Source organism: Carassius gibelio, chromosome A17 (assembly GCF_023724105.1).
Source record: "Carassius gibelio isolate Cgi1373 ecotype wild population from Czech Republic chromosome A17, carGib1.2-hapl.c, whole genome shotgun sequence".
In the NCBI taxonomy this organism is placed as follows: Eukaryota; Metazoa; Chordata; class Actinopteri; order Cypriniformes; family Cyprinidae; genus Carassius; species Carassius gibelio.
The window spans coordinates 15,054,376-15,081,104 of NC_068387.1; the positions used below are offsets into that span (position 1 = coordinate 15,054,376).

The following is a 26,729-nucleotide window of genomic DNA, read 5'->3' on the forward strand; positions in this document are numbered from 1 at the left end:
TGTGTGTGTGTGTGTGTGTGTGTGTGTGTGTGTGCGTGCGTGCGTGCGTGCGTGCGTGCGTGCGTGTGTGTGTGTGTGTGTGTGTGTGTGCGATAGCTTCATTTTTAATGGAGTCATGATTGAAGAAATATCAAGTGAAAAAAAAATCTATGACGATGATCCCTGAAAGGTGTGAGGCGGAGGGGGATAATGTCACAGGCGACGGCTAATGAAGGGAAATAAGTTAGATAAATTATTTAAAGGTTGTCATTTAAAAATGTCCAGAAAGAACAGAGGGTTGATACTAGAAAGGTCAGAGCGATGAAGGACAGATTCATTAACCTCGGTCCACCTCAACCATGCAATTATAACTGCCACTGATCTTTCTCTCTCTTCCTCTCCCTCACTCTATAAGGTGTTATAGCAGGAAAAAGCAGCTTGATTGCTTTTCAAAGAGAAACACTATGAAAAGGACTTTAAAAAGACTATGTCCCATCCTCTTCTCTTCTTTACCAAACAAGAAACAAACCAGCCTTGACCATTCCACATTGGTCTAAAGGGGTCTCTTTAGAAGGGAGGTCCCTCACTTTGAGGTTCTCCATCAACACTGGTTGGCTTAGAAAGAAAAAAGGGAATGAGAGAGTATTTTATTTGCCCTTCAACCTGCTCCCTCTCTCTTTCTTAACTCTCAGGGGTTAGTTTTGCATGCGTGTGAGAGTGTTTTACTTCTGGATCAAATTGTAGAAGTTTGGAGAGGTGTTCCCAGTGCCGGAATGTTCTCTGGCATTCCTGCTCGGCCCAGGGATTTGGGTTTTGATTGCCAGGCCGTTCTGCTAATTCTTCATTTGTGGGTCGAGTGCCAGCTGTGGGCCTGGGTGCATTGAGCTCCGGTCAGCTCTGACCAGGCCAGATTCACATTCTGAGGAAATTCTTGTTTTTATTATATTAACCCCCCCCCCCCCCCCCCCAGTATTCTTCTTTACTCTCTCTCTCTCGCACTGAGAAAACAGGAAATGAAAGTGAAACACAGGATGGGTGGGCCATTGTAGACATTTGAGACATGTTTCTGTTTTTGTTAAAAAGGGTTCAATCTTAAAAAAAACAGAACATTATTAAAAAAAAAAATAAATCCTGCATTTTTCTCCCTGGAAATCATACTTTCTCCCTTTCTTTCCCTCTCTCCAATTACATTTTGGTTTGTTTTATTGGTATAACAACATTTCTATCATGACAAGATTTTTTTGCATGGTACACCAGTTTTTACCATGGTAATGGATATGGCAATGTTAATGTATTGGTCATGGCAGACATTAGGTCTGCTACTCTACTGAATTGCTCCTGCTGTTGGTTACTGCTGTTGTTGTAGATTATTATTGTTGCTGCTGCTACAAAGCAAGTACAGGAACTTGCTACTGCCAATACATACGCCAATATGGTGATGTGAGTATTTAATACATACTGCTGCTAGACAAATAGCACTTAAAATAACCCATAGCAGATCTAGGCGGGTGGAGCTGGGGAAGGTAGAGGGTTTCAGAGGAACACTGAAAGTGGGCTGTGAAATGTTCTAACGAATGCTAACCAGTCATTTAAATGTAAATGTGCATCTTGAACAAATCAGCTTGTGCCCAGTAGTTTAACGCTGTGAATATCATCAGTTTGCATTAAGGACCCATCAGCCTGTGCCATCTAGTTTCATGACAGAATTTGTGTATTTCAATTTATATGCCAAAGCAACGAAAAAAAAACAAAAAAAAACACAAACAAATACAGAAGACCAAAAAAAAAAAAAAAGGTAAAATGTTAGCCTGGCTTACATTTAGTAACAGAGATACATACATGGCAGATGTTTCAATCTATTCTTCCTACATGAAAGGAAGATCAACATTCAACCACGAGCCTAATTTGTCTAATTTCTCTGCTTTTATTGCATGTCAGAAAACTTGAATCAAACCACACTGCCGTGTGACAGATGAAGGATCCATGCTGATATCAAATGAGATCTTTCACAGCTCTACCAGACGCCTGGTCATCAAAGCACATTCTAAGACACATGCACCAGCCTTCTGAAGATTGTCCTTATCATACAGATTAACATTTGATGTATTTGGGTCAGATTCCTATGGGAGTGGCACAAAGGTGAGAGATTAATTGGCTGTAATCTGGGTGATTGAGGATACAAGATGAGAGCAAGAACACTGGAGTGAACTGCTGCTTTAGAACATTAAACGTCTCTAGTGCAATCTGCTCTGAAAGTAAAATATAATAGATGAAACAGAGATAATGTGCAATGTGCAGAAATAAATGAAGGTGGGAAATCTTTAACGGAAGGAAGCAATCCCAGAATGCACTGTGATGAGCTCAATGGAAAAAACTAAAACAACAATGAAATCTGATGACAGTGATATAAATGTCAACTATAAATGTATATTGTTTGGTATTTAAAAAATATAATAAAATGTTAATTAATAATAAATAAATAGGTTATGCAACAGAGATAATGTGTATTGTAAAAAGCGCTATACATTTGGGGGGGGGGCAATATGCACTAATGCAGTGATGTTGTAAGATATTGTCACGGTTTTATGTATAAGATCAGGCAAGGCGATGAAGACTAATAATTCTTCTAACACTTTAATATTCCACAATAGGTAATCCACAGAGAGAAGGCAGCACAACACGTACACAGACATTCACAATAACCAACAAACTAGAAGACAAGAGACGGGAACTAATATAGGGCAGATAATGAGGGGCAGACAGGTGAGCACAATGAAGTATTAACTAATAATGAGAACAGGAACAACCAAATATGAACACAGGGAGAAACCACAATCAACAGTCTACAGTGGTGTGACAGATCTGAACTAAACTTACAATATTTTATATAAGATTATTACAATGTTTGCAAAGAATATTTGGAAATGTACAATTTCTTTCTGGCAGACTAAAGCAAAAGATGTGAATAACTACCTCAAAGCTAATATTTCTGTGAAGCAAAATACTGAATATGCAAGGTGTCATCAGCGATCTGTCTTGGCTGTCCATTTGAGATGGGATTTTAATAGCATGTGTGAACAGGGCCTATCTATTCCAGTCACTATAGTCATTAGAGAGACAAGCTCAGCTCTCAGCAAGGGTTGTGCTTTCAGCAGGTCTGGCAAGGGATTGGCAGTCTATTAAACCAAACTCTGCTCAACTCAGAATCAACTGCATGAAGAAGTCAATCCAACCGATTAACGGAGTCTCTGCTTCAGAGTATAGCTAGATGGGAAACTCACAAATCTAATCTAGAGACCTCAACCCTCTCTCTGGATAAGATACTATTTGCATTGAAATAGAACCATCTTCAGCTGCTTGGTGTCAGGGGTGGGTGTGTGTGCGTGTGTGGGTGGGTCTCAGGTGGTAGTAAATGAGGACGCATTCGATTGGAAGGTTAGCACTGAATTAAGAATACACACAGGTGCTGTAGAGTGGAAATGGAGTCTGGATAGTAGGCACACACATTTAAAAGCTTTGTCACAACATACACATGCACGATTATAAACCGCATTATATACATCCTCGGATGTAACATGTTTCTTTCTGGTTGTGTCTAACTCTATATATGTGTGTTTGCAATTCTCTAGTGTGTTCATGAATATGATGCATCATCAAATTCAAGATCTTTAGTAAAGATACTATGGGAATCCCTACACACTTGCTTTTCAAGTAATTACAATATATATATATATATATATATATATATATATATATATATATATATATATATATATATATATTGAGCAGTAGAAAAAAAAAACAGATTTAAACACAATGATTAGAAATGTTTCTTTAGCACCAAATCAGTATTTAAGAATGATTTCTGAAGAATCATGTGACTCTAAAGACTGGAGTAATGGCTGCTGAAAATTCAGCTTTGCCATCAGAGGAATAAATCCCATTTTAAATAATATTAAAATTGTTATTTTAATTTGTAATAATATTTTGTGCTATTATTTTGTAATAATATATTGTGTTTTTACTGTATTTTGAGCAAACCTAATTTGAAACATAACTTTCAAAAATATAAAAAATCCTACCGACTCCAAATTTTGAACAGTGTAAATTCAAAGAGTGTATGCACACACACACACATACTGAGTTGGTGCTGGAACATTTGTCCTCTAGCACAGATGGTTTTACTTCTTACCACGAAAACGAGGCAGGTCTGGTCTGGTGTCAGTGCTCTCTCTCTCTTTCTCAGTAAGGGTGTGATGATGTGATTAGCTGCTCTTGGGTCACAGGATTTTTTTTTTTTGTCTGCATCAGCAGGTACATAAACTGCTGCCATCCCATCAGTCCCTCACTCATGGATTGATTTTTGATTTTCACACACATACACATGGTGGTTTTTGTAATATTGAGGGGACTTTCTATTGATAAAGTGTGTATGTGTGTGTGCGTGTACATGTGTATGTGTGTGTGTGTGTGTGTTTGTGTGTGTGTGTGTGAATTAGAATACATTTTAATCTAAAAAAACAAATGAGCAAAATGTTATAAATTATAAAATGAAATATATTTAAATATTAATATATCATTAAATATTATTAATACATGTAATAAAAACAAATGATCAAAGATTTTTTAAATACATATGATTAAATAACATTATAATAAAACATTTATTAATAAATAATTTTGACAAATTAAAAATATTTTTTTACAAATTACCAGAGGCCCTGTTTTCTGTTTTATCAAAAAAGAATAATATAGAGATACATAAGCCTTTATTTAATAAAAGTGCATGTCTCTGTGGGCTTCCAGGTCCAAACTGTTAATCTATGGACATGCAGATGGTCTGGCAGATCACTGTTTCTACTGATTAGTACACACAGATAACACATCTTAAAGACTAGAGAGATCAATTGAGAGAGAAATAGAAAGCGGATGTGCCCATCGATCATTTTTAAAAGACCACAGCATTCAAGTCTGTGTTTGAATGTCTAATACAGAGAATGTCTAACACAGATAATGTATAATGCATGCACACACTGGTTTCCAATTGTTTATTTTTTTATTTTTTTTTATTATTTTTTTTTGTGGGAACACTCCATAGATGTAATGGATTTTGTGGGGTATTTTCTATCCCCTTACCTTACTCCTGCCCCTAAACCTACCCTTCTCACAAAAGTTTCTGCTATTTTAGATTTTTCTTTCTACATGATTTATAAGCTTGTTTGTTGCAAAATGTACTGGTATTACTATCTTGTGTGGACACAGAGCACTCTCTGTGAAGGCTTCCATGGACAGTGTCTTACAAAAAAATTTAAATAAATAAAATAATAATAATAATAATAATAATAATAATAATAATAATAATAATAATAATAAAAATAAATGGGAAAAAAATGATTCAGAGAGTCCAGAGTCTAAAAAATAGTGAGAGAAATAAAGGTTGAAATATAAGTGCATGAATGCAAAATATGTGTATGTGGGCAATAGACAGATGTATGGAGAGACAGGCAGGAGGGAGGATGTTTTATGGTATTCATGAGTCTGGGCTGTTATCAGTTGACCTTTAAATTGGAGCCGCTGCTCGGCAGGAAACCTGAGGGCCCATCTCAGATTTGACTAGCTTGGAGCTCCCAGCCTGCTGAAGATAAAACTGCAGAAGCCAGCAGGCAAATCCACACCGTATGCTACTATGCATATATATATATATATATATATATATATATATATATATATATATATATATATATATATATATATATATATATATATATATATATATATATATATATATATATATATATATATATATATATATATCACATTTTATTTTACAGTAGAATATATAAATTGACTGCTGAGTGAAAGCAGCATCATTAAGGACTATGAAGCATGCTGAGACGGGTCAGGTGGGCACAGTGAGAGCCGTATGCATGAGGGTGGGCTTGGCAGAGCTGATCTCGTCTCTCAGGGGGCAGCAGTGGCTGAGATGATGAATTCATCACTGCTGTAAGAGTCCTACAGGAGGCCAGATTTGCTCAAATCCCTCATGAGAGGAAGACACGTGATATACGTAGATAGGAAAATGAGCCCATAGGGAACAGAGTATGAAACTTATATTGCATTGCATTGTGTTTGTGTGCGTGTGTTCTTATGAATATACTTTTTACAGGAGGTGAGGGTCTCGTATCGGTAGTGATAAACCAAAATTTATTAAGAAGTCTCACAAAAACATGGACTAGCTCTACAGTAGCATTATGAGCAGATGTTCTCTAGTGTACAAGTAGAGGCACACACACAATCGAGCTGTTGTGAACAGCTATGTTCCTCTACAGTTATTTTTTTAAACACAATAATGTAATATCATTTACACATTATTTCATGCTTTCTAGTTAAAAATTGTGAGAATCAAATATTTCAAATATAATCAAACCCTTTTCCAAATCCCTTTTAACTTCTGTGTTCATTTATTAAATATTTGGCCTAATTTAAATACACTATGAGTTTTTTTTAATAAAAGTGTTACACTTTCTGTTCCATTTAACACATTTACCATGCTTAAATCCAGTTGTAAATCCCCCCAAAATTCCAGAGATTCTGTCTAGGCCTGCTAATCACTCATGAACAAATGAATGTATGTGAATTTAGAATGAGCATTTGCATTGCATAAGGTCAACATTGCCTTGAGTCACCATTGCTCTCCAGTCTTACAGCGGAAGGAGGTCACAAACGGAGGTACAAAGTAACGAGTGATAAGAAACACCTGAGGCTAATATAGCACCTCTGCCATGCAGACACAAGGAACAACATTACCAGATCGCCACCAAGACAATATATCACCGTCAACCTCACCTGGGAATCTACCACCTCAAGCACAAATATTTTGTTTAGTTCTAACAAAAACCTCTCAGAGTTGCATCATTGCCACCACACTATATATGTTTCTGTGTGTGTTTGTGCTTATCAGAGTTGTCTGCATTCACAGCAGGAAGATTCATAGGACCAAAAGGAGTGTATCACAGCAGGTCTGCAAATGAATGTGGAAAGCAGACTAACAGCACAAAGATAATGCAGGCCAATAAAAAAGACACACACACGGACTCACGCACGCACACCGAGAACAGGAGTGAAGCAGAGGCTAACGGCAGAACAGCTTGGGGTCGTTAAGCATCATTAGCTGGACATTTGTTCACACACATTTTTCAGGAAGCATCCTGCTAAGCAGGGAGTGTGTTCTCTTCAAGGAGTGTGTACTGGACAGAGGCAAGCAGGCAGGAAATGATGTTACTGCCCTGTGTGTGTGCGTGTGTCATCTACTGCATGATGGAGCAGATCTGTTCCTTGTAAGAGACATCACCTTGTTTGATTACCAACAGGAATCATTCCAGCCAGAAAACAACAGAAGCATGTAAACTGCATCTGTGATTTACATACATTTATAGTTCCAGCATATTTCAGTCATTTCAAGTACAGCAGCACACAAACATTCACTCACACGACACAAAAGTGGAAATGCTGCAAGGCTACAATCAGGGTTTTAACCATGTTTACCAGTCCACAGAAGCCTCAGAAAGCCATGCAAAGTGAAAAAACACAGCAAGATGTCAGTGCTACATAATGATTAAGGGGGTTAAACTTCCAGACTATTAATGATTTAAACTGAGTGGAATAGCATTTGGAAAATGCACACAGAAATAGTTAATTTACAACTACTCCAGGGTCAAGGAGTTCGGTCTAGAACACATTTACCACTAATGTTGTTTTTAAATGAATACAGTCTACCCCAAAATTGCAAGGTTTATATGTAGCTCTGAAGGTCAAGATCGGAGTTTTGATTCCTAGGAAATACAAACTGACAAAATGTATACTTTAAATTTACTGTAAACCACTTTGACAAAAACATCTACAAATTTCCATAAACTAAAACTGGATAAAATAAAAATAAAATATATATTTTTTTATTTTATTTTCATTTATTTTTTTCGTTTTTACATATTGAAAAATAAAAGAAGTCTCTTATGCTCACCAAGTCTGAATTTATTTGTTTAAAAATACAGTTAAAAAAAATATGGGGAATTGTTAAAGCTTACATTTAATATCTTTAAAAATGTTGTTTATTCCTGTGATGGCAATGCTACATTTTCAGCAGCCATTACTCCAGTGTCACATGATTCTTCAGAAATCTTTCTAAAATGCTCAAAACATTTAATGGATACTAGCTGAATACAAATATTAATATGAACAAATATTAAACAAAGAAAGAAACCTAACTGCAGTATAGAAAATATGAAAACAGTATATAAAATATTTAACAGCACTGGAATTACTTTACTTGTTGGCAGTGAAAAGAGAATATACATACAAACTGTCCAAATTAAACACAGCTGTACTTTTGCTTGTGTCATATTGCTTAATTCCTGCAAAAATGCTGGACAAATTTGACCTTCGCAATTCAAGATCTGAAAAGCATAGAAAAATGAGGACAACACACTTAGACACACAACACCACAGTGCCAACAGCTGCATCCTGGGGAACAAAAGACCACTGTGTAGACACAATCTCCCGCTGACCACACTACCACAAGGCACGAAAACACACAAACACCCAAACATTTTCCCCTTGTATAAGAGGCCCATAACTTACTCTAAGAGTGATCCATTTCATCCAGAATATTCGCAACCACCAACTCCCCCCAGAGGAATCCAATGGAGAAATTGGATCATTTTTAGCCCAACCTCAATTCACAGCAAGATCTTTCTCGGTTGCACTTTATTTTACAGTATGTGTATTAACATGTACTTATAGTGTACTTACAGTGTATTTATCTAAGAAAGTTCTGGTAATACAAGGTAACTACATGGGGTAGGGTTAGGTTTAGGGGTAGGGGTAGGTTCAGGGTTAGTACCTAGTTATTACATAGTTATTGTAATTACTATAATAAGTACAAAGTATGTACATGAGGGACAGGACTGTAAAATAAAGTGCTACCTCTTTCTCTCTCTCATATGATCACACTACTTAACTATGCCACAGAACTAAAAGATTTGTTTTTAAAACTGCAGACTAAAGTAAAAAATTGCTCATTTCTCAAATCCACAAGATGCACAATGTCTACGGGTGCCTTTGTAGCCAAAGAAAACCAATCTAACCAGTCCTGATTTTGGCTTGTAATACTTAAGAGATTTTACCTACTGCTAATTCACAGAGGAGATCAGCATGGAGCCTGGAGCTAATGAGAGAAGCTTTGTCTGTCCCTCCAGTGCTCATTCTTCTGCTCAAACAAAACATTAGCAGATAATGTAACGGAATTAAGAAGACAAAAGATTCAAATTGGATATTGATCAGAAGAGTGAGGTGGCAGCATTTCTGCTGATTAAGCCTGTGATGAAGGGATTGATCCACAATGCTTGTCCTCACGTCTGAAGATGTCTGGCAGGCCTATAGTCTGCCTGACAAAGGTGGTGAATGGAAGTGTGAAGCGGTCTGACACCAGAACACAATGAATACCTAAAGCTCAACATCAGTTCTCATGACCGTGTTTAAAATGATGACAGACATCAGATGACAAACAGACAAATATAACTACACAATCAATAGAATAACAGGCGCCAGATGGTGTAGATTCTTGTATTGGCATGTAGAAAGTCAGCATAAATGTTCAGGAATGATGTAGAATGTTCATTAAGAGTGATTCAGAACAGCTGATTCATGCTGATCTGAGGCCAGCTTTAAAGATCAGAGCTGGAGGCTTGGATCGTGAAAGACAACCACTGATCTCCAGCAAGACAAGGGCTGCAGCGATCAATGCAGAATCCATGTCAACTGTCAGTGTTTTTCGATGTGGCCAGATCAGAGATAAAACACATAAATAATAAAAGAAAAAGGTTAAACGTAAAACCAAGGAGCAGAAAAAGCAATGAATGTCGTTGAAAAAAAAAAAAAATACTAAAAATGGATAGTAAAAATAAATTAAAGTAAAATTGCTCTTTAACAAATTGCTGTTTTATGAAAGCAAGCCACTGTTCCAAGGCACTCCTCTGCATATTATGCATAAAAACATCCCTTGGAGAAAAAAATATGTGTGCTTTTACACATAACCTTGAGAGATTTGCTAATTAAAAATGTATATGCAATATATATTTCACCAAAATGATCTAAAAAGTAAAAAAACAAAACCTTTTATTAAAGCCTGAAGCAGTTCCAGATATGTATAAGTTGCTTACTGTTCATGTTCTTGAAGATGTTCAGGATGGGGAGGATCTGTCTGTAGTACGGGACCAGCGCCTCACCCACCATATCTGCTGATACAACCAGGTGCTGCAGAACCTTCAGCGTGGTGCAGATGACCTGCCTGCTCCTCGTGTTGAGAGCATCTGTAGACAAACACAGAGAGATGAGGAGAACAAGAAAGAAGGTCCAAAAATACTTTGAGGTGTGGGGGAAAAACTGTGATATTTTCCTATTTTACAAGCCTTATTGGGGTGTTGTATATTTTACCGCTTTACAAGCCTTATTGGGGTGTAATAATGGGTCTAAAGCCTGTCTGTACAAGGCATTTAGGAGGTATAATTCATCCAAAAATGAAAATCATTTACACATCTTTTGTGTTTTGAGAGGCAGCTATGTGCTGTACTTTACCAACCACCTCCACTTACTTCCTGCTCTCCTATATCTGTATAACACACCATGAAATTCTAATTACCAAACAAACACACCAAACTGTTTTCCAGCGGTGTGACATTTGCTCTGAAGGAGTGTTCAATAATTCATGGTGTGTGACGCGTCTGGAGGAGTAAGGATCTGTTTCTAAATCTCTCTAAGTAAAGGAACCATTAATGCCTCTATCATATTAGGCTCTAAAAATTAACCACCTCACACACCCTCTCCTTCTCTAAATACCACAGAAGCATGACATTTAGACACTTCAGTAATTGCGTTAGTTTAACTCCTGATACAAACATAACTGCAGTCATTCCTGTGGGAGAGGGAAAAAAGTTTTCTAATTTGTCTATCAATCTGTCTACCTGTCTGTCTATCTATGCTGCAACCAAGAAGGAGGATTGTTTTATTTAATCATTCCACAGGAGATAATTTATTCTTCACTCTGGGCTTTGATTTGACCAGTGCAGAACTTCTCGTTTTCTCATTTGACCCATAAAATCGATCTTTTTGATTTGCTGTAAAAACTCTTTTGAGAACAAAAAAAAAAAAAAATGAAAAAAAAATAATAAAAAAAAATAAAATAATATATATATATATATATATATATATATATATATATATATATATATATATATATATATATATATATATATATACATATTCTAGGATTTAAACAGCATCATAACTAAAAAAATAACTAAAAAAAATTAAGCACTGATGCCCAATATTGCTTTCATCACACTGGGTTCTGCTTAAAATGGTAAAATCCCTCACATGCCTCTGGCCAAACTCCATACATTTTCATGCATTTCCAGCATTCCCACTTTTCCATAAGCCAGATTTATGTAGTGTGACTGCTTTAGAGTTTTGAAAGGTAGCTTCTTGCCCTCCCTTACTATACTGTAATACTGTAATTAATTGAATGTCATTTTAATTTTCTCTTTTGTAAGCTTTGGAATGCTTCTTCTTCTCTTCCTCTAAGCTTTCAAATGAAGTGCATGCTCTGTACTAAGGACAGACTGACTCCCATTGATTGATTTTGTGACTTATAAAAAAAAGAAAAAAAGAAGTAGTTACTTTGGACAGTAATTAGTATCTTGCACAGGAAGAACTCTAGGGAGCAGGTCTCATCTTAATGACACTCACTCTTGATGGGTATGATGAGCTGTGGAATAACAGGCAGGATCTTACTGCCACCATGCTCCAGCATGTCATGGATGCCCTGTCGAGCGAAGAACTCATAGGGGTGAACCGTCTCGCACAGTCCGTCAAAAAACAGGGGGAGGTAGTGATGGTAGTCCAGTTTTTCAATCTCCACCTGTTTAAAAAACACACGCATGCAAGGTCAGTGTTATTCTAAGTGTGTCTGTTCACTATGAAATCAAATTAGTGGAAGGCCAAAGAGTTTGTGTGTTTTTTAAATAACCACTCATTGCGTCTGTGACTATAATAGCCTCAACAAATACTCACAAGCTCCAAGTCACAAAAAGAGCAGCCCCTGTTTTAGCACAGATTCTGGAGGGGAGACTGGGTCGGGGGGGGATGGGGGCTTTAGAACACTCTAGAACATGTGACTTCCTGTTGGATCACACATTCACACCTGTTCTGCTTTGGTTGTGAGCATGGAAACAGGGGCGTAAATAGATAAGGCCTGTTTCGTGTCCTTGAGATATAGTCATACACACGGTTTCATTATTCTCTTCTTTCGGTTGCAAGTCTGTCAGTAGGTTTAATGATGCTCTGTATACATTTAAGCTGAATTTTTACAGTAGTTAGCTGAATTTCTACATTAATATTTTTATGTGAAAATTCCTTTATCTATTATATAAGTGTGGCATATTAATAATGCACAAACACACACACACACACACACACACAAAAGCTTAGCAAGAGGGCTGATTGCTTACAGCCAAATTACTGGCTAACCTTGACCTTTTCGGAATTGGACAAGATCATCTTGGTGATTCATACAACAAAACTAGAGTACAAAACAAATATGTGCAGTGTGCTGGTAGAGAGATGATACACACACACACACACACACACACACACACACACATACAGAAGCATAGTGGGGATTCGGAACATGAAAAACAAAGAGGAGACACATGCAGCTAACCACAGACAGATGTCTCACATAACTGTGGGACTCTCTGATTGTAGCATTAATCACTGGAACACTGTGAATGTATGTTTGAGTGGGTCAGGTTTTGCCTGTATTGTGACTAAATGTTCCAACATGGATATTAAAACACCAACTAGGAGTAGATGATCTTTCCAAAATATCATATCACAATTTTATAACGCAAAATAATGATCCACGATCTGAATCGGAATCTTCCCAATTTTGAGATACACTATTGAAAATATTCATATTATACTCCTGGTGTGTGTGCGCGTGTCCTTTAAAAGGATTTTGATAACTCTCACGTCTGTGAAACTATTTGTGTGACATATTGATTTAGAGCTGCCAGAGATGTTAAAGGAAAGACAAATTATTTTTTACCAGTGCAAAAACAAAGAAATATGAGGAGCATCACACACACTGCATCTGTGACACATAAACCACAGAATGAAACTGAACAGCTCAGAAGAGACACCATTGTGCACCATTGGTAAGGATTTTTGAAGTAAAAAAGAAGATTATGGAGGTATGTTTTAAAATAAATGACTATTTTAGTATTCATTAATTTATTGTTTCATTCAATGTTACTTGCAGTTTCTCTAATTTTTCGTGAAATTTACTAGCGATTTCTGAATGAAAATTGTTTCAAAGTAAATCCCATACCATTTCTTTTTTTTTTTTCATGTCTTTCTAATGCAGTATGAGATTTATTCCTGACTCGGATAAGACTCGAAGCCCATTCTTTATTATTTACACATGATCTGATTAGCTGTCTATTCAAAAGACATGAGTGAAATGTTAAGTGGGATTTGAAGAGAAGTGAGGGGTCAGTGAGACAGAGACCAGGGTCATCCCATATCGGTTGCTATGACGACAGCAAAGTTTTCAAAGAAATAAACTACAGAAGTAGGGAAAAAGGCAAATATGGGAGTCAGTGAAACATGAAAAGTGCTGGTCTCGCTGAAAGAGTTTCTGTTGAATGGATGCAATTATGATCCTTTTGGAAGCCATTAAAAGTGTAACTGCCCATGAGCAGAGCTGTTGAAAGCTTTTAATGCCTGACAGATTGGGCAGAAAGACAGGCAGGTGCAGTTTGAGCTCGTATGGCTGCAGTGGAACGGATGAGGCAGAGCCGAAACTAACTGCCGGCACTCCAGATATGCTCTGGCATTGAGGTGAGACATAAGGCTTGATGTGAGCACCAGCAGCACATTTCTCCCAGCGTGCCGAGCACAAAGACACCTGTAGGGGATATAGCCAACCCGTGGTGTCTATCAGGAAGATGAACGTCCAAACTGGCCACTTGATTTTATACCATCACTACAAGAGGAAGAGGTCTTAACTCAAGACAGGACACTCGAAGGACTTTCTGAGTGCCCCTTGCCACGGGGGACGTATGAGATACAAAACGCAATACAGACATGCTCTCAACAAATACTACACCAATTTCAAGTTGGACAGTCAGCCTGACACACATTATGACAGTTGGAAATTTGCCCTCCGTACGCAATAGGAGGTACATGTTCAAAGCAATGTCCTGGCTATGAGAGTGTGACCTGTGCAAGAGAAAAAAGCCATTGCATTTCAAGGAACTACAGAGGGAGGAAAATAACCTAACCTTTCCCAGACTGTTGCTGTAAGATAGAGTAGTGTTTTTTTTTTCTGGCATGAGTGGAAGGGGTAGTATAAATGTTCAGGCTCAGGAAATCATTCGGTTTTCCAGAGATGGCTGTGATGAAATCACATGTGACACAGACAGGGCTTCGTCAGTCAAAATGTATGTATTCTTCACACCACATGAAAGTGCTGTTCACATATGCTAAACATGTACATGAAATACAAATGTCCTACTGGAACATGATGGGCTTCATTCATGAAATATGAACAAAATGATTTCCATATTTAATTACAACAACTGCTGCATCCAATAAAGGCAGCTGACTCGCTGCTTCACTGCTTTATCAGGCAATGATGTTCCAGGCAGAGTTTTTGCACGAAGGCACCTCAAGAAACTGATGCGCAAAGCCATCCTCATACGTCATCTGCCTGGAACTGATTCAGTGTACAACACTGAACACAAGCTAGATTTAATTGATTATTACGCTTTAAATATGGTTTTTTTTTTTTACAAAAATGCAATTTGCTACAGGAGGACTCTGTTCATCCCTGGAGCCATGTGAGACATTTTATTTATGGATGGCCATTTTTTATTTCACTTCTTTTGGATTGAAGCACTGCAACACCTGCTGAGTGTCATGAAATAGCTTGAAAGATCAAAGACAATTTTTAATATAATTCAAATTGGATTCATCTGAAAGAAGAAAGTCATATACACCTAAGACGACTTGAGTAATACTGGGCTATTTTGAATTTTGGTGAACTAACCCTTTAAGACTTTTTAAGACAAAGTAAAGAATGTCACAAATAATGTCTTGGTATAACAGAGATTCATAAGATATAATAAGTAAATGAATTTAAGACTTTCTACTTCAATTTGAGACCTGTTCAAGGCCTTAATTTGTGGAAGGGTGAATAAAGACTTAAGACCCTTTTAAGACCCACAGAAAACCTGAATAAAACAAATTAATCAAAACAAAATAATTTATTTATGCTACTACTGAAGCATTTGCTCAGCAAACCTTAGCAGGACAATTAAGCATATGCCACATGGATATGGAGATGCAAACAGGAAAGTAGTATAACATAGTAGAGCCAAGTTTTTCTGCTCCTCCAGTCACAAAAGTTAAAGAAATCCAAAGCCTTTGATAACGTGTGTATCATATATTTGACGTGGATAACAGTAATGCTGTGTGACTCACTGCCAGCTCTCCATCATCAAACAAACAAACATTTTCCTGTACTTAAGCTAATGTCAGGAGAAACCACTGGCACACATCCAATGCCAGTGGTGCTGAACAGCTTTAGGACGGTGGAGCTGTAAGAGGCAGGAGAGAGTTGACGGTTATTTTCAGGAAACTCAGTGAGCGGCCAGCAGATGGAGACTAGCTTGTCTCTGACAGGTTTATTGAAAAATCTGCGGGCACAAACAGCTTGAGCCAACATGGCTCTACAACACACAGACATTCTTATTTCTCATTCAGCTGCTAAGAGTCTCTTTTCTCCTCTCTTTTCTTCAGGCATATATTCAGCAAGAAGAAGACAAGAGACAGACAGAAATAAAAATTAAAAAGCCATGTAAATAAAAGTGGTCAGTAAATATGCATCAACATATTGAACTGGTCTGTAAAGGTCCTGACTCACCTGTCAAAGATCATATGACACCCCCAAACAAATGTAAATAACAACAAAATTAAATACAATAATTAATTAATTAATAAACAAAAAATGTACACATATTAACTAAAATTAATAATTAAACACAATAATAAAGTTAAATAATACAATTACATTAACTGATAAAATTGAATGAGTGTCATTAATAAAAGTCTTAAGTTGAAATCTCAGAGGAAAATGCTTTTTTAATAAAGCAAGTAAAATCACCACTTTCAATGTGAGAGCCAGACAGAAGGGACAGTAGATGTGAAACTGCTGTGGATGAGTGATAGAGAAGTGAAGTCCACGCTTGAGAGCTGTGTGTGAAACACTATTGCCCCAGGCAACTGCCTACAGTATATTATCTATTCCAGTATCCTGCACTCGAGCTAGTACTTATATGGGCAATGTGAGTTTGAATATGGCTTAACACAGCCTTTCTCAGCCTTAGCGCTCCATCATTTCCTGTCCCCTTTCTTTGTCTTTCTTCATAAGTGGAGCTTCTCTAGCTAAACTGTTCATTGCATGAGTTTGAATAGCTGGTAAAACCAAAATTTTTCTCTTGTAGTAACTAATGCCAATCCTGTCTAGAGTCAGGAGGAAGATGAAGAGAATAAGGTGTGGGGAAAAGTGAAAGTGGAATTTACTTTTGGGCTTTGCTGATCACTTTTGGGCTTAGGGAAAGATTGGCAGAAATGAAATCGGATAAATTCTTGTGAGGACTTTGAATGAAATATGGCTGATACACTATGTGTGCGGTGGAGACAGGGGTGTCTGTCATTAGCACGCTGAGGGCAGAGAATCTAGGCTAAGTGTTCAGGCCATTTCTGTCGCCTTTCCCACCGACTGCATAGATATGAGGATTTCACAGCCTATTACACATGATAATTGGAGAACATATTGAATTGGAGGCAATTTTCTCTTCTTCTTTGTATGCATAAATGTTTACAGTATTCACAGTAAAGCCTTGTCTGGAAGAATGTGACAGAGCATGCTAGATGATGGATCCAGTCACGTAACCAATATTTGTTTCTAAAATGTGCTTGGCACTCTGTCGAAAAATAAATAATAAAAAAAACTGCATAATAGAGAAGGCTATTCAAATGATGAATGTTTTGTTTACACGGTTTATTAGCTATTCCCGGCATGCAGGGATATTCAATAACAGCACTTTACTAAAAGTGCACCTTTATCTCATTTCATTGTTGACACTTCTCCAAATCAATCAACAAAGTGAAAGAGAAAAAAGATCTGTGGACAATAATTAAAGAATTGGCAAAGATTTGTATTAGCTGAAATAAAGGTGTGATCACATTAGTGAAATTTTGGCTATTTTGGCTACTAAAAAGTCTTTCAAACCAAGCGGCTTTCTGTTGGTCAGAGCAAAGAATCCATGTGACCAACTTGAACCCATGGTGAAGTTTGTGAGTGGGAAATCTTTCACCCTCACACAAAATTCACAGTCGCATGGATTCCTATTGAAATTACTGGATTTGGCCCGTGAAAATACCCCAAACAACAGTAAATGTGACCACACCTTAGGACAAGAAACTAGACTTTCTGAACATCCAACTTTAAGTTTAACAGCTCCAAATCAGTGTCCAGTGCACACGGAGGATGCTGACCCTTGGCTAAGGTGGCATAGTCATAAAATAGAAGAAATGAAAGAAAGATGGGAAGACATGAAAGAGTGAATTAAATATTAAGTGCTGACTAAATGTCATCATCCCATCCATCTGTCATTATAATCAAACACAAACACAGCTGTCGGTCTGCTAACACACACACATCCGTACAACTGACAGCACTCTGATCGCTTCTGAGGTGCCTTGATATGAGAGAGAGCCAGGGAGACCGAAGAGATATAAACCAGGTTATCAAAAGATTTAAAGCACTGAGATTTCACCAACACAGAAGATATATCTTTTTAATGTGATTTGTGTCATGAGCTAACTGCTAATGTAACTGATACAATCAAGAAAACTATTTTAAACCTAGTGAGCTGCCTTGCGGCTTAGTCTTCATAACTTACCAGGATGTGATTGATTTGGAATGCTCTACATTAGTGAAATTTTGGCTATTTTGGCTACTAAAAAGTCTTTCAAACCAAGCGGCTTTCTGTTGGTCAGAGCAAAGAATCCATGTGACCAACTTGAACCCATGGTGAAGTTTGTGAGTGGGAAATCTTTCACCCTCACACAAAATTCACAGTCGCATGGATTCCTATTGAAATTACTGGATTTGGCCCGTGAAAATACCCCAAACAACAGTAAATGTGACCACACCTTAGGACAAGAAACTAGACTTTCTGAACATCCAACTTTAAGTTTAACAGCTCCAAATCAGTGTCCAGTGCACACGGAGGATGCTGACCCTTGGCTAAGGTGGCATAGTCATAAAATAGAAGAAATGAAAGAAAGATGGGAAGACATGAAAGAGTGAATTAAATATTAAGTGCTGACTAAATGTCATCATCCCATCCATCTGTCATTATAATCAAACACAAACACAGCTGTCGGTCTGCTAACACACACACATCCGTACAACTGACAGCACTCTGATCGCTTCTGAGGTGCCTTGATATGAGAGAGAGCCAGGGAGACCGAAGAGATATAAACCAGGTTATCAAAAGATTTAAAGCACTGAGATTTCACCAACACAGAAGATATATCTTTTTAATGTGATTTGTGTCATGAGCTAACTGCTAATGTAACTGATACAATCAAGAAAACTATTTTAAACCTAGTGAGCTGCCTTGCTGCTTAGTCTTCATAACTTACTAGGATGTGATTGATTTGGAATGCTCTACATACACTTTCCTCTTATGATCACCAAGGCTGCATTTATTTGAACAAGAGAAAAAAAAAAAAACATGTAAAATACATAACTGATGTAAACTCAATTGAGTTTAATGTTGGCAAGTTGCTAACCTAACAGTGAGTAATATTGAAAAACTATTTTTAATAACTATGACAAACAATTTTTTGACACTTTTTATGATTGAATAAAACATGAATATTTCTCCCTTCGTTTGCCATCAGGATTTCGAGTAAATAGGGGTGTGACGAGATCTCATGGCACTGGTCTCGCAAGAACGTCAAGATACCGTTAACCAGGCCTTTCAAATATATTTGCATTGCACTTGCCCATTCACCAGTGGTGAGATATTTTTTGTTCACATCGGGCAAGCGGACACATGATAAATGGGAAAATTATGCAGTCTAGTCTTTATCCATTCATAAAAACATAATTCATAGTTTAACGCATAATGTCATAAAAATTTGTCAAATTTTGAATGGATTAATCAAAAGTAGGTTTACACATTTACACTTAAATCAAATCATCAAATCATCAAATCATCGTCTCGTTCTCATGAACCCAGTCTCATGTCTCGTCTCGTCTCATGGGATAAGTGTCTCGTCAGACCCCTAAGAGTAAATATATGCTCTTTTAGTTAACATGGCTGCAATGGAAAGAAACTTGTTTGTCCAAGTACAAATTTAAACGCAATAATCACTTCATTCCTGATTAGGTCTGAGTTCATTAGCAGCAATCTCTTTAACAGAAAAAAAATAAATAAATTGCCTTTGCTTGGCCATTAGCAATGAGGACATTACAAGGTTTAGAGTTGATTCCCTCAGTGGCTGGTTTAGTGCTTAGAGGCACATAGTTACAGCCTACTGAGTTATCAGTTCTGTTCTCTTCCTGAGAGGATGTTCTTAATAAGTCCCGGACCAGAAGTGCCTGGGGACTCTAGCCAAACCCATTACACATGCTGATCTGATTGCCTTCATTCATTATTAAATCAAAATGCCGTGTGGCCTTCATGTCAGCCACTTTATGAGACTTTAAAATTTAAACACTTGGAAACTGACTGATAATTCTGACTAAACCATCCAGTAAAAGGAGCAGTAAGTGCTACACCCATTCCACTCCCAGATGTTATTGATGATATTAACGCTTCAAACACAACCTGCTCCTGTCAAAGATAGCTCAGAGACTAATTAAACTGAGCATGATGCTGACCAATTATACACAAAACAAGCTTGTTAGAGCACTGTAAGTCTGTTTTATTAATTACACAATTTATTACCATAATCAGCTCACTTTTATCTGTAAACATCAAAGAGATAAAACTGTGACATCTATAATAGAATATAAATTCAAAATTTTCTACACACAAACACACACACACACTCAAACCCAAATACTTAGTATACAATCTCTCTCATGTATATTATATTACATTATATTTTATTTACAGTAGTATGCTACATGACTTCACTATAATGCTGTTAATGTTTACAAAAACTATACAATTCAAAGTTAAAATGAAATACCACCATCCAAAAGTTAGTAAGTTTAATTTTAAAGAAATTACTGCTATACGTTTATTCAGCAAAGATCCATTCATTTATACAACAACAAAGCTGGAATTATTTCCAAATCATTCATCACATTGTAAAAAGTGTGTGCATAGAGCTGACCTTGCAGAAACATCAAAATGGACATAGAGAGACTAGACTATTTTAGCACAAATTATGAGCTTACTGACGATTTTATATAATTCTTGACAAAATTATAATACATTAAGTTTTGTTGGTGTTTTCTTTGTTTTGTTTTTTGCCTAGTTAGTTTTGCCTATACGTTTTTTATGACCCAATATGATGAGCATTTACTGCTTTTTAAAAACGCGGGTCAGGAAGCAGGTCGGGTACAATATTTTATTTTAATTTTTTTGCGGTCCGAGTTGCGTGCAGTATAGTTGAAAACGTCGGTCGGGTGCGGGTTATTAATACATTGACCCGCGCATCACTGGCTTCAATGCTGCAAATGGCTATTTGTGTGACTGCCCCTTTAGCCTGATCACTTTAAATAGGCCCCAATTACGTGTGGCAGTTTTAATGAGCAAACGAGTGAGAGTGCAGTTGCAGGCAGAGCCTCAGAGAGACCAGCTCTCTACCACTCCATATTGGCCAGACGGTGGCTGGCAGCAGCCGGATGACCACTGCTTCGCTCAGGGCTCAGTCTGCACACTCGGCTGCTCTTAATGCTCCTTTATTAGACTCTCACTTTCTTTCTGTCTGTCTCGATCCCTCCTCTTAAATCTCTAGAGGCTCTTTTACAAGGTTTTAATTAAATCATGATCAGAGGAGAAATTTTCTGACAGATGTTTGTTTGTGCTAAGTGTGTAAGAAAAGCTCTCTGACATTCTGCACTGAGGTCACACCTCACAGATGTTACATTGAGGCTACGTCTACATTAATCCGTATACATTCGAATAAGGCGTTTTCGTTTTAAAACACTCTCAGTCCACACTAGCATTTTCAAGTGTTTTCCAAAAGTGTCTCACCTACACAGAAACATCAGAAAACTTTAAATTTGCTTTCTGTGCATGTGTAAAGCCTCAAAACAGCTCACTGCAGATGATACACACTAAACCTCCGTTTTCACAGTCCAAACTATAACGCGAAAACAGTGTTTTCAAATGTATCCACTTTGGAGAGCGTTTTCAAGAAGCTCAGTTTTCCTTGATAAAAATGCAGTCTCAGTGTGGACGGAAGGCCAAAGCAGAGAGAAAATGATGGGTTTTCAAACGAAAACGTATCAGTGTGGACATAGCCTGACACACACAAAATAACCAGTGAAAATATCAACACTGTCTAATATCCTATAATATAAACATCCTACAAGTGCAAACGTTTCTCATCATGACTGATTCAAAGAATGTCTGATGGCACACAAAATCATTTCGGTATTATGAGAGCGATCATTTTTTTTATACTGTATAAAAACTGAAATGACAGCACCTTTTTCCCCAAAGTCTGTGGATTTGTTAGAGATCTATGCTCTTTATATCTTTGTCTTGATTATTTATTGAATTTATAGTTCATGTAAAACAACGCAAAGAGAGCTAAGAGGATGGTAGCCAGTTGAACCATGATAGTAGCCAGATCAACCAATCAATTTTTGACTTCAGTGGAAATATATATCCCCTCAAAAGCAACAGCAAAACTGCAAGAGAGTGAGATAAGCATGGACTGGGTTAAAAAAAGAAGGCATGTTTAAGGACTGTGGCCCTTGCAAAGAGAAACCTATTATATATGTCAAGACATTTCACACATGCATACTTTAATTATCTCAGGTTCACTGTCTCGGGTTCATTGTCTGATTGGAGACAGGGGACACTGAACACATAGGAGCAAGCCGTAATTGATATAGTAGCTCAAAAGCACAAGACATGAAGATCATTCTTCATAAAATTGCTCTCTTCCACTCACAAGGTGTGTCTATGTGTGTATGCTGTAGCGATCCACAGATGGCTGTGATTGTAAAAGACTACCATTCCACACACTGCCAGTTTACTAATGGCTGCCACAACCTTGATTCATTATTATCAAAGATCTGTTCCCAGAGTGCTGGCAGGGGAAAAATTATCACTTAAAAGTGCAAACAAATACGAAAGCTGGGAAAACATCAGAGACATCTGGGAGACAACGGCTTCAGCGCGCATAAAACAACAGCTATGGATGTGTGAAATTATTAGTAACTTTATGCTAATCAGGAGAATGTGAAGGATAAATATACATTTTGAGATGCCACATGTGGCACTGCCAAAAAAGAGCAATAACTAAGCAACATTGCCTACATCACACGAGCGCTTAAATGCCGGCATGCGAAAACACGCAACAGGGAACCATTCCTGCATCTTCAACCATTAAATGCTGGTTTTGATAAGCAGCATGGTCAGGCAAGCTTTAATGATTTGGTCATTTGGATAGGATTAGTCCATTATCAGCAATAAACAAGCTAAAACCATACAGCTGACGGCAGCAGAGCCGTAAAAACTTGATGGGAAGACTTTACGATCTAAAGGTTTTTTTTATTTTTATTTTTTTAGGACATGCATAAATCACACACCTTCACACGTATCACAGACTTCTATTGTTTTAACTAGAGCCATGTAGAACTACTTTGGTAACCCAGGGATAGTTCACCCAAACATCATTTACTCACCCTCAGTCCAAACATGTGAATATTATGACACTAGATATTTTACCAAATATCTTATTTTAAGTTATACAGAAGAACCAGTGGCATACAGACTTGGAACAATGTTGGTTACATGAGGGTGAGTAAACACGCACAGAAATATCATTTTTGGAAGCCACCTTGCTAACTACAGAACTGGCTGCATTGACATCCTTCTATAGCAGCATCATATGTCATATGCATACATATGTTTGGACACACTAGATGTGTAAATTGTGTATCATACAAATAGCACCTCAACTCTCAAACAAATCTAAAGTTGGTAGTTACTAAGGTAAAAATTACTAAATATTAAATGCAACAGTTCATTTGTAATTTGATTCAACTACTTTAATTCACACTTTTTAGCATTACATAAATGAGTACATTTATAATCAGCACTTCTTATGCATTGTTCACCATCTTTTTCCACTGGGCTCTTTGACATTTTCCATGAATTATACAAAAGGCAATATATATATACTACAATGCCAATTCACTACATTTTGGACAAGAGCCACTATTGAGCCATGGGAGCTTATAGTTCTTTTGCAGCAACACTGCTTGGGGCCGTTTTTTTTAGAAGGTATGTTGTGCCAGACAATTCTCCAGGCCCGTGGTTGGAACCACAATGTGGATAGCACTTTAGCACATGAAAAAAATGTGTCTGATCAGAAAGACCCAGATTAGAAGCCAAAAATCAGTCTGTGGGAAGTGGAAGAACTCTTGAGTTTGCATCTCACTCCAGGTAAAGCTCATCTCCTCTCATGTACAGCTCCCACATGAAAGTATTAGCAGCTAGCCTGAGGCCATACATGCAGGCTCTGAATGTACTCACAAACTCCTCTCACGCAGCTTCCCTATCATCTTCATTTTCTCTCTCTTTCTCTCTCACTCTCACTCTCGCTCTCTTTCTCTCTCTCTAGGAGACATATAGACAGTTCTCTTTGTACTGATCTGTAATGGTACTGCTATATTGCTCACAGGGAGTCATACACATTTAAAGTTATTACGGCTGCTGATGATGTGTGTGTGCATGCATGTATGCCCACACCTCATTTCACAGGAGAGCTTGACTCTTTCACCCCTCCAGCAGATATGAGGTGTGTCATGTTCTAAGAGGCTGTTTGAGGACAGAGAGTGGTTTGTACCCTTGAGAGGCTGCAGTGTTTTCAAACCCTATATTTTCATTGCTATTGCTGTCTCACACTCTTGTTAAACTGTTTAACTCTTGCGCATTTAATCGGTTCTGTTATGTGTTTTTTCTTTCACACAACACAGGGAGAATGTATGTTCAAAAAATTTAAGATAAAATATTCTCTTATGCTCACCAATGCTGCATTTATCTGATAAAATAAAAAAAAAAAAAAATATATATATATATATATATATATATATATATATATATTTTTTTTTTTTTTTTACATTTAATTTATTAATAGGATGGCAAAGTTGCATTTTCAGCAGCCATTACTCTAGTCTTCGGTATCACATGACGCTCCATCTTTGTCTTTCTGTCTAAGAGCTACATTTTCTACATTCAGCGGTCAGTGTGGTATGTGTGTGTGTTTGAGATGTCTTTAACTGCATTCAGAGTCCCTTCAGAGATCCAGCAACAGTAGGGTGCTGAAGCACACTCGTTCACATTAGTCGTTTGAGGACTTAAAAGTGGCAGAAAAGATTGCGGTCATTTGCAAAGTCCTGTTGGTGTGGAGGGGGTGCAGTTTAGTTTAAAAAGCTTCTCAGTGGGAAACAGGGCTGACAGACCAAAAGCATGAAATTAAAAACGTCCTCAGCAATAACAAACGCAGCTTATAAGCAGATTTGCAGTGTTTACAGTACACTCACATCTAAAAGAACGGCACACATGAATATTTATGAAGTGTTTTCGAAGTCAAGCCATGACTCTTCACACTCAGACATGTGCATGACAAATACAGAAATGATTATCTCACCAGGCTGTGTTAAACTGTCAGAGGCATACAGACAGACAGACAAACAACAGCAATAACAGCAACAGCCTGCATTAGGTCTGAAGGAATTACTGAAAGGGTTATTAAACAACAAATATGCGTCAAATTGGTGAATAAGTAAAAAAATATTATTTGCCAGCTGGCCAATAATGTTATTACACTGCACAATGCATGATGATATTTTAAAAATGATATTTAGTTTAAATCTTGCTGATATAGTGACAGTTATACGACCACATACTGTTAGTTTTCATGTTTTTATGTTGAAATATAATGAAGAGCAAAGGCATGAGAGAAATTATTTTTTTCACAGCAAATGCACGTTTGTGAAGTCATTTCACTTTGTATTTGGAGCCAACTGTATGTTTATTTCTTATGATTATGTAGATCGCTGTAGAATCTTCTGAAATCCATTAACAAAACAAAGCATAAGGAGAAAGGAGGCTTGTCGGAGAAGCATAAGCCGTAACTGTGGCAAATAAATATCAAAGAACAGATCATTTATTTAAAACTAACAAGTCCTTGTTCTTTATTTTGTTTTTTTAAATAAGAAGATGCAATATTAATATATGCGCCACAGTTTCAACGCAGAAATCATCCGAAATGCACATTTGACAGTAGTTTGTGGTACAGTATGATGCAGATGTAAATTTATGTTCATTATTCTAAAAACCTGATTTTTATATGGTGAAATTAAATTATTCAGTTTGACCGTTTGAGTTTAATTAAAAATAAAATACATTTAATAAAATGAAAATTAACCATTGGTCTTCTATAGTAGCATACATTTAGATTATGATAACCACAGTTAGAAACACTCAGTGCTTTCTATATGGTTTCTAAGTATTTGTATGAAAAACATTAGTATAAAATCACAAACACTACAAAAATTAAATACTGTAATTATATCCTATTACTTATTAAATACATGTCTGCATTAATAATATAATAAAATTCTATATGATTATCCCACATTTCTGCCACATAGCATGGTGCAGTAAGTGTTACTACAGTAAATCCATGGTAAATTAAAAAGCCTTCTGACTGTAACATTGCACAGTGTTTCTCCTTTTAGTCAGCGCTGTTTTATCTGGCTCTAAACTAATTTAAATCATAGAGTCACTGGTGTTCTTCACTGAATTCAAGTGCTTCACACTGGATCTCATAGCGTTGTTCAGTGGCTGCATGACCGAGCGAGACTTATCAGCGAGTAAAAGCATCTGCTCTAGTAAGCCCCTGCACTGTGCTGAACTTTGTGTGGTGCGGTTCAAATGAGTAGCACTGTTTTGTTCTGCCTTTGGTGCATTAACATTATATCAAACATTTCTCGAACTACCCTAGAAGGCAGTAAGGAACATTTATGGCCAGTACATTTTCTCAAATTTACCCACCATTGGGAAATTTTGCAGAAAGTGAATTTTGGACTCTGCCTGAATGTATTCATCCAGAAATAAGTCTCAAGCTCTAAAGGTCGTCTAATCCAGCTCTGGGCCTCCTGATTTCCATAACTACATTCCTCTCATGCAGGATGCTGCCTCTGAGGGAAAGGTTATCCTCGTTAGCCAGATTAAACCTTTAAATGCCCTGCCATGGGCTTAATCGATGGGCCACTTCATTGCTGTGCTGTATTGATCCATGTCATCAGGGGGTCGGCCTCGGTGCAGGGTTATAACCCAGCATGCAGGGATGC

At 37.2% G+C, this 26,729-nt stretch overlaps 1 protein-coding gene across 2 annotated transcripts in view; it reads right to left on the reverse strand.

The window, feature by feature from the left end:
- LOC128031576 (parkin coregulated gene protein-like) overlaps positions 1-26,729 on the reverse strand; it is a 75,622-nt gene that overhangs the window by 16,915 nt on the left and 31,978 nt on the right. For both annotated transcript variants that reach the window (XM_052619896.1, XM_052619897.1), the window contains 2 exons: positions 11,783-11,954; positions 10,198-10,347 (listed from right to left, as the gene is read on the reverse strand). In XM_052619896.1, the coding sequence (XP_052475856.1) occupies positions 10,198-10,347; positions 11,783-11,954 (322 nt within the window). The remainder of the gene's footprint in view (positions 1-10,197; positions 10,348-11,782; positions 11,955-26,729) is intronic.